Source organism: Aureobasidium melanogenum (assembly GCF_000721775.1).
Source record: "Aureobasidium melanogenum CBS 110374 unplaced genomic scaffold scaffold_33, whole genome shotgun sequence".
Taxonomy (NCBI): Eukaryota; Fungi; Ascomycota; class Dothideomycetes; order Dothideales; family Saccotheciaceae; genus Aureobasidium; species Aureobasidium melanogenum.
This window is the reverse complement of record NW_024470085.1, coordinates 63,803-76,129: the sequence shown is the minus strand read 5'-3', so window position 1 is coordinate 76,129 and position 12,327 is coordinate 63,803. Positions and strand designations below refer to the sequence as shown.

General features: G+C 51.1%; 3 protein-coding genes across 3 annotated transcripts; 2 read left to right on the top strand and 1 right to left on the bottom strand.

Moving 5' to 3' along the window:
• Positions 1-1,668: 1,668 nt before the first annotated feature.
• M437DRAFT_59532 (uncharacterized protein) lies at positions 1,669-3,489 on the bottom strand (the record flags this gene model as incomplete). Its single annotated transcript, XM_041023596.1, has 2 exons — positions 1,669-2,993; positions 3,051-3,489. 2 exons carry the CDS (start codon positions 3,487-3,489, stop codon positions 1,669-1,671), a joined length of 1,764 nt encoding a protein of 587 aa, XP_040875370.1.
• A 441-nt stretch (positions 3,490-3,930) lies between these two features.
• M437DRAFT_59605 (cytochrome P450) lies at positions 3,931-5,957 on the top strand (the record flags this gene model as incomplete). Its single annotated transcript, XM_041023606.1, has 2 exons — positions 3,931-4,203; positions 4,617-5,957. The coding sequence occupies 2 exons, from the start codon at positions 3,931-3,933 to the stop codon at positions 5,955-5,957; spliced, it is 1,614 nt and encodes a 537-aa protein (XP_040875369.1).
• Positions 5,958-11,861: 5,904 nt separating this feature from the next.
• Positions 11,862-12,261, top strand: M437DRAFT_18317 (uncharacterized protein; the record flags this gene model as incomplete). The annotated part of the gene is made up of 3 exons (XM_041018950.1): positions 11,862-11,916; positions 11,976-12,060; positions 12,108-12,261. Coding segments are annotated over 3 exons (294 nt in total), but the record flags the coding sequence as incomplete, so codon positions are not given.
• Positions 12,262-12,327: the final 66 nt, after the last annotated feature.

Sequence of the window (12,327 nt, the reverse complement as noted above, 5' to 3'; positions counted from 1 at the left end):
ATGATCAACAAGAGCTCTTCGTGGTCTATAGATTGTTTCCGCTTCTTTGGCTGCTTGTTTATTGCACGTTTATTGCTTGTTTGTGGTATTTATGCTGTAATTGAGAAAGCTGGGTCATTGTCATAAGTTTCCAGTGGCCATTCGGAACGTAAACGATTAAACTAATAGATCTATTCATTACGATCGCAACAGCCAGTAGATCAACTTAAGACCCAGATGTGTCATAGTACTGTACACTGAAAACGTCCATAGCTTGGTCACAGACCAGACGAGATGGATGTCGTTGTCTCATCGCAAGATATGTTTCAGCCATACTTGCTAGGGGTAGCACCCTGTCTCCCAGACGCCTCTCGATGCTGACGGACAAAAACAACAACCAAGCTCAAACCTCATTTTCTGTATGCTGAAAGCAGGAAATTGGATCAAGATACATATTTCTGAAGGCGTAATCATCAGAATCCCGGAATTGAACTATTTCATGCTAAGAAGGAGAGCGAGAGGGAAGCTGAATCTGTGACCCTGTCTTCAGGCCGCTTCTCATGGACATGATATGATGCGTAAACATCAGAACTGATCAAAGTCACATACGAAAGCCTAGGAATCAACAGGAAATTTGACAAATATCGGTGTCGTAATCGGAACTCGAGCTCTTTGTATGCAGCAGCTGACCAGGCACGTCACAGCCATCAGAGGAAACAATCATTTGGCAAGCAAGGCAATAGCTCGACAATGACAATAGAGACAGTCGTCAGTAAGTCACTTAGATCTATCCAGCCTGACACATAGAACATCCACTCGTCGTAAGGACATACGTTATGCCTGCATTACACGCCCATGCACCAAAAAGCCAACCAAGTGATGCACCATTTCACAACACCACGCAAGCCTTTAGCAGTGATCTGGCCTATAGTCACGGGAGGAAGCGCATCGTTCCCTTCATGACAAGATAAATCTTGGTTGACTAGCATTGAAGACGTAATAAGGGGCCAAGAAGATCTCATCTGATTTGCAAGAGAGATAAGGTATGACAAACATAGATACTTCACCTGAGGTATCTGTCGATTAAAGTCATACTTGAATGATGGTGCTTGGTAGAATAGTTTTGTCGGTAGACATAGTTCATGGGACGGGGTCGTTGGGATGCATATTAGCTGCAGTATCTGACCATCTCACCGCTAGCACGTAGGCTTGTGCAGCAGCAGTAGGGTTCGCGGCATGCTGTCTAGACATTCATTGGAAAACATCGGCATACGATATAACAACAGTCATTGATTCGAGATGTAGACAAGTTACATCTAGATAGGCCTTTGCCCGAGTCATTGATGTACATTGTCGATCCCCGCATAAGCTTTTGAGATCGCTCAACCTTCTTTCTACCTGCCGATTGGTACAAGGTACATGGGTGCACACCCACCAGAAGAGTAATTGCATAATGATCGACCAGGGGAGGCAGGGATGGATGGATGGAGATGGTCGGATGAGAGGGTGCAGGAGTCATACTCGAACACAGAACCTCGGCGGGAGCAAAAGGCTGCTGTATCTAGGCATGCATCCTCGTTTTCGTCGTACACACCCTGAACCGAGGCTTAAATGCAAAGTCCATTTCTAGTAGTGGCGACCGAGCCGTGTTGTTGGTATTCGTGATTCTGCCCTGACTCGTATACCGTTCTATTGGTTCTCCTTCCAACGCTCATCTAGGCCAGCAGGATTGATATCCTGACCGAGCGTCTCCTCAACACTGCGTTGAGTACGTAATTTCATGGCTTCTCTCGAGCCGTCTGTGCCCTGGGAATACATGGCCAGATTGAGGATATCTTGCTTGTGCTGGAGATAAGAAGAAACACTGTCCCGTCTATCCTTCTTCCCGACGGAGCTGCCGAGAAAGATTGGATCTGGGTGCTTGTCGAGCACGGAGGAGAAGTTGAACTCAACAACGGCGTTCTCCACTCCTGCAAAGATGAATGGGGAGGTTGGTGATGGCGATGACAGGTTGTAGACAGAACCTTCGGCACTTCGGCGCATCCAGCTGTTTGGTCCTCTCCAAGCCGAGTTGACGTATCTATCGCGAGGGTTGATGAAGATGTTCCAGTCTCCAGTGGATGAGTCGTTTGTGTCCGATACTCCAGCATAATCGTACACGCTGCCTCCTGATATTCGAAGATCAAACACCTTGAGCAACCCGTGACGTGAAGCACCAGCTACAACACGATCTCTGCCTCGAGAAAGAAGAGAGTAGATGGCGGCGTCATCTGTAGGATCATGGTAGATAGCAGTGAAGGGCGATGGTGAACGCATATCGTGCAGTCTCACAATGCCATCGTAGCCACCGCTGAGGAACAAATTCCCGTTTCTGCCTCCATTGCTGTCCAGCAAAGGCTCGATTGGATATATCGAGGAGGCTTTGACCTGGTCCAACTCATCCGCACTCCCAGTCAGACCTATCTTTCTCATATGTTCCTCGACAATACCCTCGGGACGTATCTCGAAGATGTTGATAGGTTCCACGGATGGCCCTAAGCCGACAGCCAGGCGGCTTGAGTCTAGGAACTTTGTTGACCAGATGCGACAACCCTTATGGCGCTGTGGCATGGCATTGATCTCGCTGACTGGCGCAATCTTGAACTGAGCGGGGTCTACTTGATACAGAGCAATCCGCGAATCTGATAGGTTAGCCGCCAAATGCTGAGGTTGGTCCTGAGTAGCTTCAACATCTGTCGACAATGATGCTGATCGCACCGAAACGCCATTCGTGACATAATAAGTCTTGATGACACTGCTGTCCTCTACAGGCGGCACTTCTACAAGCTGTAGATCTCCGTTGGCAGTTCCGATGATGATCTGTTCGCTGCTGTCGATACTGCTGCGCGATGGCTGGTCGTTTCGCTTGAGTATCCGTACACTGGTGATGTCGTCGCGCCCTTCAACGCTGCTCAGTGGCTTGTAAGTCCACCACCGCACTCGCGTGCCATTGTTTTCGAACTTGTCCAATCTTTCTTGTGGTGTTGCATTTCGATATGCCTCTTCTGTTGATGCGTCTCTCACCTTCACACGCACCACAAGCTCTGCGCCTGCACTCCATGCAACGACTTGTCGTCGGTCTACCCAACGGCTGCCGGTGAACTGTTCATAACTATCGACTGCAGGCTGAAAACCCATAGTCTGACCAGCCGGCCGCCTCCATTTCTTGATAGCTTGTCCAGCGGGCAGTGCAGTGGCATCGCCTGAAGGTGTAAGATATGTTGCAAGAAATGCCCGGCGTTGCCAGTTGCGCGACAGGGTCGTCAAAGAGCGCGCAGCATCCCGCCAATACGACGATGGTCCCAGATTCGGGAAATGAGTCTGCGTAAATGTTCGCCAGCCTTCCTTTTCCGCAAACTCGTGTAAGGATGTGGATGTCCTTGACAGGTGTCCCACCGAAGTGGCTGGGCAGTGTGAGACGACTTGATTCAAAAGCTCGACTGGCAGATCTGCCAGTGTAGTCGTGGACATCCTCCGGTCTTTGAGTCGCACGCTGAGATGCTGGTTTTCGAGATTCATGATGTTGTGCTTCTTCAGGAAATCGCATTGGACTGACGTAATGATATATAATTCTGGAAGGCACCAATCATCTTATCTCTTGGCGAGAGCACCATTTCAACATATGGAACATTTGAGTCATCTGTGACAGAAATTGTTGTACATCAAGCACAATCCCAATGGAGAGGTCACTGATTGGTGAAAAGTCGCACAACGAATGAATCTTTGGCCCAGAAATGACTGTGTATCTGTGTGACTGGTCGGATCTCTGGGAGAGAATAAAGACAGTCATAAGGTCTTCGGGACGTTCTGATTCGTTGATCGACCCCGCCATCCTCCGGAGCGAGCTGTTTCGACTCGATTTCTCCTTTCCTCACTCATCCATCAACATCTCCATTGTCTGTACTTACCAGGATGCTGATCCCTGCTGTGCTGGGAGCAGCCATCTTGTATGCTTTCTCTGTTGTTGTATACCGTTTCATCATCGGGCCTATTTTCATTTCTCCTTTGTCCAAGATACCAGCAGCTCATCCAACCTCATCGTTGAGTTCTGCATGGATTTTATGGGCACGATGGTGCGGCAGGGAGAACGCAACTGTGCTTGCTGCACATGAACGACTTGGCCCTTTGATTCGTCTTGGTCCCAATGAGATAAGCGTGAACTGTGTCAATGGAGGCATTAGAACGGTGAGTCATGTTGTTGCCAATATGTATGAGCTTGACGTAGGGCTGTGAAGGTTGCGCAGAGTTGAGTTTCCCTTCATTCGAGCGTCGTAGCACGGTTGACCATCAAGGCTGTTGACAGATAAGGTAGGGCGTGACCTGGAACAATACGCGCACGTAGGGTCCGCAAGATGCGCTTGTCACAATACGCGAAGCTTTCGAAGATGAGGCGCGTTATCAAAGAAGCTCTTGAAGCAACTGCTCCCTGCTCAAGGGATGCGGCGAGCATGTTCAAGGACACTCTGTCTTTCGATGGCCGACACAGTCCTCAATGAAGCGGATTCTCAACTCTGGTGCGGTTGTTCGACCCATACTCTTGCGTCTTCGCGATGACCGTTGTCATATATCCCAACATTCGCTAACAAGGTCTCTGCAAGGTGTACACCGGAGGATTCGAGAAGGGCGGGTGGTACTCAAACGCCTTCTCAGCATATGGAGGAGTACACAACATGTTCTCCATGGAGAAGAGAGACGTCCACTCCGCACGCAAGCGCATGATCAGCAATGTCTACGCCAAATCGTCACTACAAGCCTCGCCGGCAGTTCGCGAGATTTGCGACACAATCTTGTGCCATCGCATGCTTCGCAGGATCTCCGCTGCTCCCGAAGGTGTCTTGGAAGCCTACGAGCTCTTTTCTGCCGTGACTCTGGATGTCGTGACCGCGTACATCTTTGGTCTTGAGCAAGGAAGCAACTTCACAGACGACCCCGAGGTTGGCGCGAAATGGCTCCATGACTACAAGAGTCGCCAGCCATACCTGTTCTGGATCCAGGAGATGCCTAATGTCTTCCAACTCTTCTCAAAACTCGGGTTCGGTCAATGGTTGATTCCGGACTGGGTGGGTCGGAAGAGCGTGGCTATCGAGGATCAATGCTTGGAGTGGTGCGATGCCGCGGAAGCCGCGATACTGTCCGGAAAAGCTACAGAATCTGCTCGGTACTACCCCACTGTGTATGGTCAATTGAGAGGCATGCTCAAGAAGCAGCAAAAGAGCACAGAGAACCGAGACAACCAGCTCAGCCAAGAGCAGAGGCTAGACCTAGCTTCTGAGATGCTGGACCATCTTGCGGCTGGGTTTGACACATCTGGAATCACATTGACCTACCTGGCTTGGGAGCTTAGTCGTCCTTGCAACGCCGCAATACAATCAGCGCTGCGAAAGGAGCTGCTTTCGCTGCATCTGAATTGCCCTACGACGACCAAGGAGTCTGCCACATCTTTGCCATCCCTGAAGGACATTGATGACCTTCCATTGCTCCACGCAGTAGTGATGGAAACCCTGCGCTTACACGCTGCAATCCCTGGAGGACAGCCTCGAGTGACACCAGCAAACACCACATTGGGCCCGTCAGGTGCCGAAGTCCACGGCATTCCAGCCGGTGTACGAGTTGTCTCAGCAGCGCACTCACTCCATCGAAACCCCGAAGTATTCTCCGAGCCAGGCTGCTGGCGCCCCGAGCGCTGGCTCGATGAGAAAGGTGGTGTGGATGGTGGTGGCGAGAAAGCACGATGGTTTTGGGCCTTCGGTTCTGGCGGAAGAATGTGTGTCGGAAGCAATCTGGCAGTCTTGGAGATGAAGGGAATTGTGGCGGCGATATGGTCTAACTTTGAGACGACGATAGTGGATGATGCCGGCATGGAACATGTGGATGGTTATCTGGCCGAGCCGCGGGGTTCAGATGGCAGTTTTCTTCGTTTGCGTTGTGGAAAGATCTGAATCAAAAGCTGTCGTGATCATGGTGACGACCAGTTGCGTCCCTTTAATTTCCCGCGATCAGGCCGTTTCCGATCTGTGTGCTAATCTCCTTGAACCAAACTTCGTCTTCGTTTGGTGGAAGTGAGTACTTTGTGCCTTACCGAGTGCTAGGGCTTGTGAGTTGAGCTGTAGAGACATACAAAGCCCTCGAGATAAGACCACTGGCTGAAAGACAGGACTCCGCGCACTTTCGCAAGCAAGTCCGTGGTCCGGAAAGAGTCTTGTCCTTCATGTACGTAAACCTTGTGGCTTGAGCCCAAGTCCTGGAAACGTCGTGTCTATGACAAAGTTCAACACAAGAAGCAAGTCAGAACCATGGGTGAAGACGGTTTGTGACGCGCACACCCGTACGGTATGGAGCTATCAGAGGACCCTGACAGCACTCAGGTCTCAGCAGGGGTCATTACTCATGTCAGTACGGAAAGGCTTGCTCAGCTGACCACTGCTAAGATTATTCACAACAAGAGCTTCCTTCTCATCAAACGCAGCGGCGCATAATTTGAGATGGCACTTTGGTGGTTTCTGCCTAGCCCAGACCCGTAAACGAGACTTCAAGCTGGCTGCTGGCTGATGAAGGTGGCTGCACGCCAAGTCGGTGGCACTAGTCAACATGGCTCGATCTTGGAACTTCGAATCGTGTTCAGAGCTTGGAGTGACGCTGAACACTGGATAAAATGACTCCCACTATCGCAACGACTCTTGATTCATGTCTGAGACTTGAAGCCTCACGGTTTGCCTGTTCGGACGGGCCGAGGTCCCATTCCATTGTTGCACCCGGAAGCTACTCGTACACGCTTTGTGCAGTTCATTGGTACGTGACGTCGCCGGCACGGCACGATAGGACAAAGACATATCAGTCGCACAAGACGGTTCTGGTAGGTTGGCTAGGGTTTTCGTGTCAGATATATTATGGCATGCTCATAAAGTCAATTGCATGCTGTGCAACTTCACGCGCAAGCCCCCATGATAGCGAGGCTTAGCATGTCATATGATGACTTTTGCGCAAGAGGCTGGCTGATCTCGGAATTCGGATGCCACGTGTATGGAGACGAATGAAGGGAAGCGCCTCCATAAAGAGAAATGATCGATGACAAGCACATCCTAATCGGTCCTTGGAGCTGATATTGTAGTGTTAACTCAAGACGCCTCCTTCCTATCGAAGAAGCGCTTCTCGCAGCGATGGATTCAAGACATGAGGGTCCTACGTCTTGGTTCCAAAGCCGAAGGGATTACGAGTAATGATCCGTTCTTTCCTTCCAGAAAACGGTTCGGGCTTCATAGTCGGCGACTATTGTCGTAGAAGAGAAAGATCAGAGACACGCCGTACCGGATCGACAACGTAGACTTGTCGCAGAATATCAAATAATGAGACATATGGCGGCGCTTGTCTGGTGGATAATCGCAAAAACAGCGAGCACGAAGGAAAATGTGCAAACGTTGGACTCCACGTCAGAAGTTCTCCACAGCACCAGCATGACCACGCACCGAGGCTCGCTCAAACGTACGCCGCCAATCAGCTTCGGCAGCGCGGCGCGCGTTTAAGGTTCTGCTGCCGAAGAGTGTCGCCATAGTCGATTCAACAGCCATGGACATTTATTCTGCTTTGCGCAAAGTCGCAGCTGAATAGTGTTCGAGACATCTACAGGGCTGTGCTAACTAGCATGGAAGGATAGGTGAAGCTCCCGAACACGAGAGCGCATGAAGAGCTCGCCCTGCCGGCCGACGGTCAGATACATCCGGCGACCGAGAGTTGCACAAAATAAGCATGTATCTCGCGAGAGGTACGCACTGCACGCGCTTCATTCAGAACCTTCCATCCCTCCTTTACGCGTGGGATGTGCCAGGCTCGGCGATTTGATGACTCAGAGTAATGCCGTCAAAGAGCGCAGCAATACTTTCTGAGCTTAACAGGTCGTCCATCGGGCATCTTCCGCGTGCTTTGTGTACCGTGTACGTGTAGTGTTGCTTCAAGCTTTTCCAGCATCTTCTTGTGTGCTGATCGAGATCAGCGTTCTAGGCACAATGAGATGTGCGCCTAGCGGTAAGCCGGAGCAGTACGCAAGAGGAAGATTACAGACATAGAGGGAGGCCCCAGTTGAAACAAAGTGTTGATGCTTCCGGATCTAGATGGCGCAAATTGGCACACGGGAATATGAGTGGTGTGCATCCGTGTCATCTTGCTAATTGCCCATGGAAGGCAAGGAGCAGCTCATTGTATAACGAAATGTTATGTGCATTGCCATTAGCAATCGAGTCGACGGCTGAGTGAGCGCCTATCAAGCAATATGAAATATTGCCCTGCATACTGCATGAACTGCGGATGTGACGAGTCCGCACAGCTGAAATCCGGAGTCAAGTACATTGTTGTCCTGACTCGTTGTAAAAGCATCAACGTAGGATGCGTATCTGTGGAGAAAGATCCCAAACCGGCCTCGCTTCCAACAGTCGTGTCTCTAGAACAGCGTTGCGTTAACCTGTCTAGTAAGAAAAGCCGAGGACATATGCATACATGCTTGAAATAGCGATTAGCTGTCGGTGAGCACACTGCATGTTTCTTATGTGATGTTCATGCATGAGTGGTGATAGCGAGAGTGATAAATAACACAGACACAAGGCTCTCAAGATCCTGACAGTCGCTTAAGTATGTATGCAGGCCCTGTCCGGGTTAGACTCTAGCGCTACCCGGTGGGATAAACCTACAAATTTAGCAAATCCTGATGATGATGCGACTCGGCTTATCCATTTTGACGCGATTAACGCGTGCATCTGTCGATATAATTAAATGTTTCGGAAGACATGCTGTAGATAGCGAAAAAATACGCAAGACTCCTCTTCCATCACAATGACAGGTTGGATGCACGTCAGGCACAGTTCGGAATTATTTTGGTGTCAAAGCACGTGGAGATTTGAGTGCAAAATGTCTCTGACCGTTGATTTTCTTTGCGAAACCCGAGACGAATAGGAACCATGAAAAATCCCTGGCTTGTGAGCTGCAGTAGACCTGCAGGTTGTAAGCCAGGATGCCACGCGACTGCGCGTGTCCGCGAGGAAACGTGGCGCTTTGTGTTCAGTATGTCGACGTCCTTTGACAGGGGACGGCGCTATCTTCAAGGGCCCTGATGCACAACCTTCCGATGGACGGCGATGGCGAGAGTCGCTTAGATGCACAAAAGGGTCGCCGCATGTTTTGTCTAGCAGGCGACATTTGATTCAGCTGCGACGAGGTATGAGCGAAGCAGTGAGACAGAAAGACCGAGCGCGCAAAGGCAGGTCGTGAGTCTGTTGACAGGTCAGGATGCAGAGACCGGACAGCGCGGTGCAAAACGGCCATGTCTTGCATGACACACAGACGTGATGGCGCCGCACCTTGGCAGGTTGGAGCTGGCTGCTGCTGAATCCTGATATCATTATGGTAAGCCATGGTGCTGTGACGGAACACGGGCGGCGGGACAGGAAGAATCCATATCGCCGTCCCACGTTGACAGCAGCAGCTCCCGCGCGTCCCGGCGAGATTTCCGAGAACGCGATTAATTGATGATGATTACCTAGGCAAGCCCTGATGATAATTGTACATGCGATATAGCTGTACGAAAGGGAAGCAGCAGCAACAGCAGTAGATGCGACAAGGAGAGGAACAGGGTCAGCGCCGCGCGAGGCGCCCTTCTCTTTATGCTTGCATGTGAGGGAGGAGCAGCAACTGAGGGGTGCTGCGCGGTGTAATGCAGTGCTGCATTGCGCTGAGCTGCGTGCTGCGTTGGGGACTTGCTTGGTTGCGCTTCCTTATGGGGGGTCGTTTTCTGAAGGAACATGCCACGACGGCTTGAAGCTGCTGTTGTTGCTTGATCGGGTGAAATGATCGCAATCTCCCCTTCTCATTTCACCAACCACCAGCCAAACTCCAGGTCCGACCATCGTTTTTTTGTGTTTAAGGCTGACGAAAAACCGTTATTTCCATCTGGAACATCGCCGCCACACAGTCATAAGGCAAGACGTTGATTCCGAATGAATTCTCCCTAGTCTCAGGTCTGAGACAGTAGGTTTTGTCAGTTCTCAAAGACATCCGGTGACCGTGTTCGACTCGGCATTTGGGGGTTATTATATGGGTGCACTGAAGCCTTCCCGAGACGCTTGCAAGGACTCGGGATTTTGAATCTTTGGTAGCGAATCGAGCGAAAAAGACATCGTTCGCGGGAACACTGCAACTTTGAACCAGTCAGATCGTCGACCAGCGCCCAGGGCCGGTACTTTTCCAAACATCACCCACGGTTAGTGCCCTTTTGTGCTGAAGCTACCAGTCGATTCAAGGCCTCACTGTAGCGCAGCACGAGAAATACCATTCGGCATCCGCCCTTTTTCTCAGCCCTTTTTTCATTTTTTGGCCAGTTGCTAGTAGCCTACCACCGACAAGCACCGCTCCTCGGCGCCGCTTCCAATTTGCATCTGCCCGCGACGGCCGCTGCCCCTCCCGCGCGCGTGTGAACCACGCCTTGCATAGGCCACATTAACCAAACTCCCTTACCCACATACACAACAGTCTGAAGCTTTGGTGCCCTCTGTACCGCAGGACTCGACTCAGCTTGTCCTTTGCACAGGCCATTTAACCACGCTTTTACTACCACGCTCCCACGGATCTGTTCCGCTGGCTCGTCCCGGTTACAGCCCTCACCCATAGGCCACCCGCAACCATCTCGCCGTCGATCGAGAAGACGTGTGGTTAACAATTTGCTGTCTGTCAGGGTTTTGTTCTGCGGTCCTGACATCGTCACTCGCAAGCCTTCCATAAGGTTGCCGACCCGCTCTTGAACGTCTGATAGCTTCTACCAATTCGACGCTGCATACTCCTGCTGCGAGGAAGGATCACGCGAACCGTTTCTTCGACTGGCTGGATGCGACCTTCGCCATTCTAACGTTTACGGACTTCCAACCACCACGACAGACGACCACAACATCTTGTATCCCTGTTGTCGCTGCGCATGGAAACTTCTGAGCCGCAATCACCACTTCTGAGACAGTTCTTCTCCGCGAGCTTTACGAAGTTTTCATCTCCCCGCGCCACGCGCTTGATGCCCGACAGGATCCATTTCTGCCTGTCCAAATTTCATACGTCAGAATCACATTCAATTAAACGCGACACTCCCGCCAGACGCGTCCCATCCTACGACTCTGGTGTCAGGATCCCCAACTCTGCTCGACTGGAACCCGAGAGACTGGTTCTTTCATCTTACCAATATTCAACCGGAAGCTCCCGATCTTTCTCATCAGTCCAGGCAGGATCGCAGCACGAAGTCCTGCTAGGTCGACTTGAGAGTGCAGTTTGGTTGGAGAGCACCTCACATGCTGGATTCTGATGAACTATCCATATCATCTTCAGCCAGAGCAACCACCCTCCAGCAATCGAGCGCTGGATAGGTAAGGCTGCCAACTCTCGCGCCAAGCCCCAAAACAGCGATACATCTGTTTTACCACGGTTCGACAGACAAAACTAACCATGTTGTCCCACAGCGGCGATTATGAGCTCGTGGTTCGCCAACAACCAAATGAAGCCCTCGTGACCCAGGCGGGCAAAGAGAAAAGTATGCATCCACCCCTGTTCGCAAACTACTCCAAGTATGGCTGCTGATTGCGGTGCCGTGAACAGATAGAAAACCAGTGGACCCTCCTCCGATCATCGAGCTGAGAGTGACATCCAATGCGGACCCCGGAAAGTACGTATAGATAGCGGCATGACGCATTCGTGCAGAGCTGACACCCCTGCGCAGACAGTTCTTACAGAGTCCATACCTGTTCATGCAATGCACTCTTCAAGTGGAGCAGCAGTCTAGTTCGAGCGACAATTCCCCATCACAAGTCGCTGCCGGTCAGGAGATCACTGGCCAGAGCGTCTCCTCTCTCCACAGACTCAAGGACATCAACAATGAAGGTAAGTACTTGCGATGCAGATGCTTTTGTCCCAGTTACTAATCGTTCTTGCGACCTCAGATGGTGGGTTCTTCGTATTTGGAGACATCTCGATCCGCGTGCTGGGAAGACACAGGCTCAACTTCAGTCTGTTTGAGCTTAGAAAGTGAGTAGTGCAAAACAGTACGCTAGACAAGTGTTGACAGCAAGCAGGGACACTGGAGAGGTCGTATTCCTCAAGTCCATCACGTCCGAGCCCTTCGATGTGGTGCAGCAGAAACAGTGGCGGGGCCTTGTTGAGTCTACACACTTGTCCAGGACATTCTCGGACCAGGGTGTGCGACTGCGCTTGCGCAAAGAGAATCGCAATGTAGCTGGGTATGACGAAGGCGACTATACAGCGGAATTTCAGCGCTAACAGTCATCCACAGCT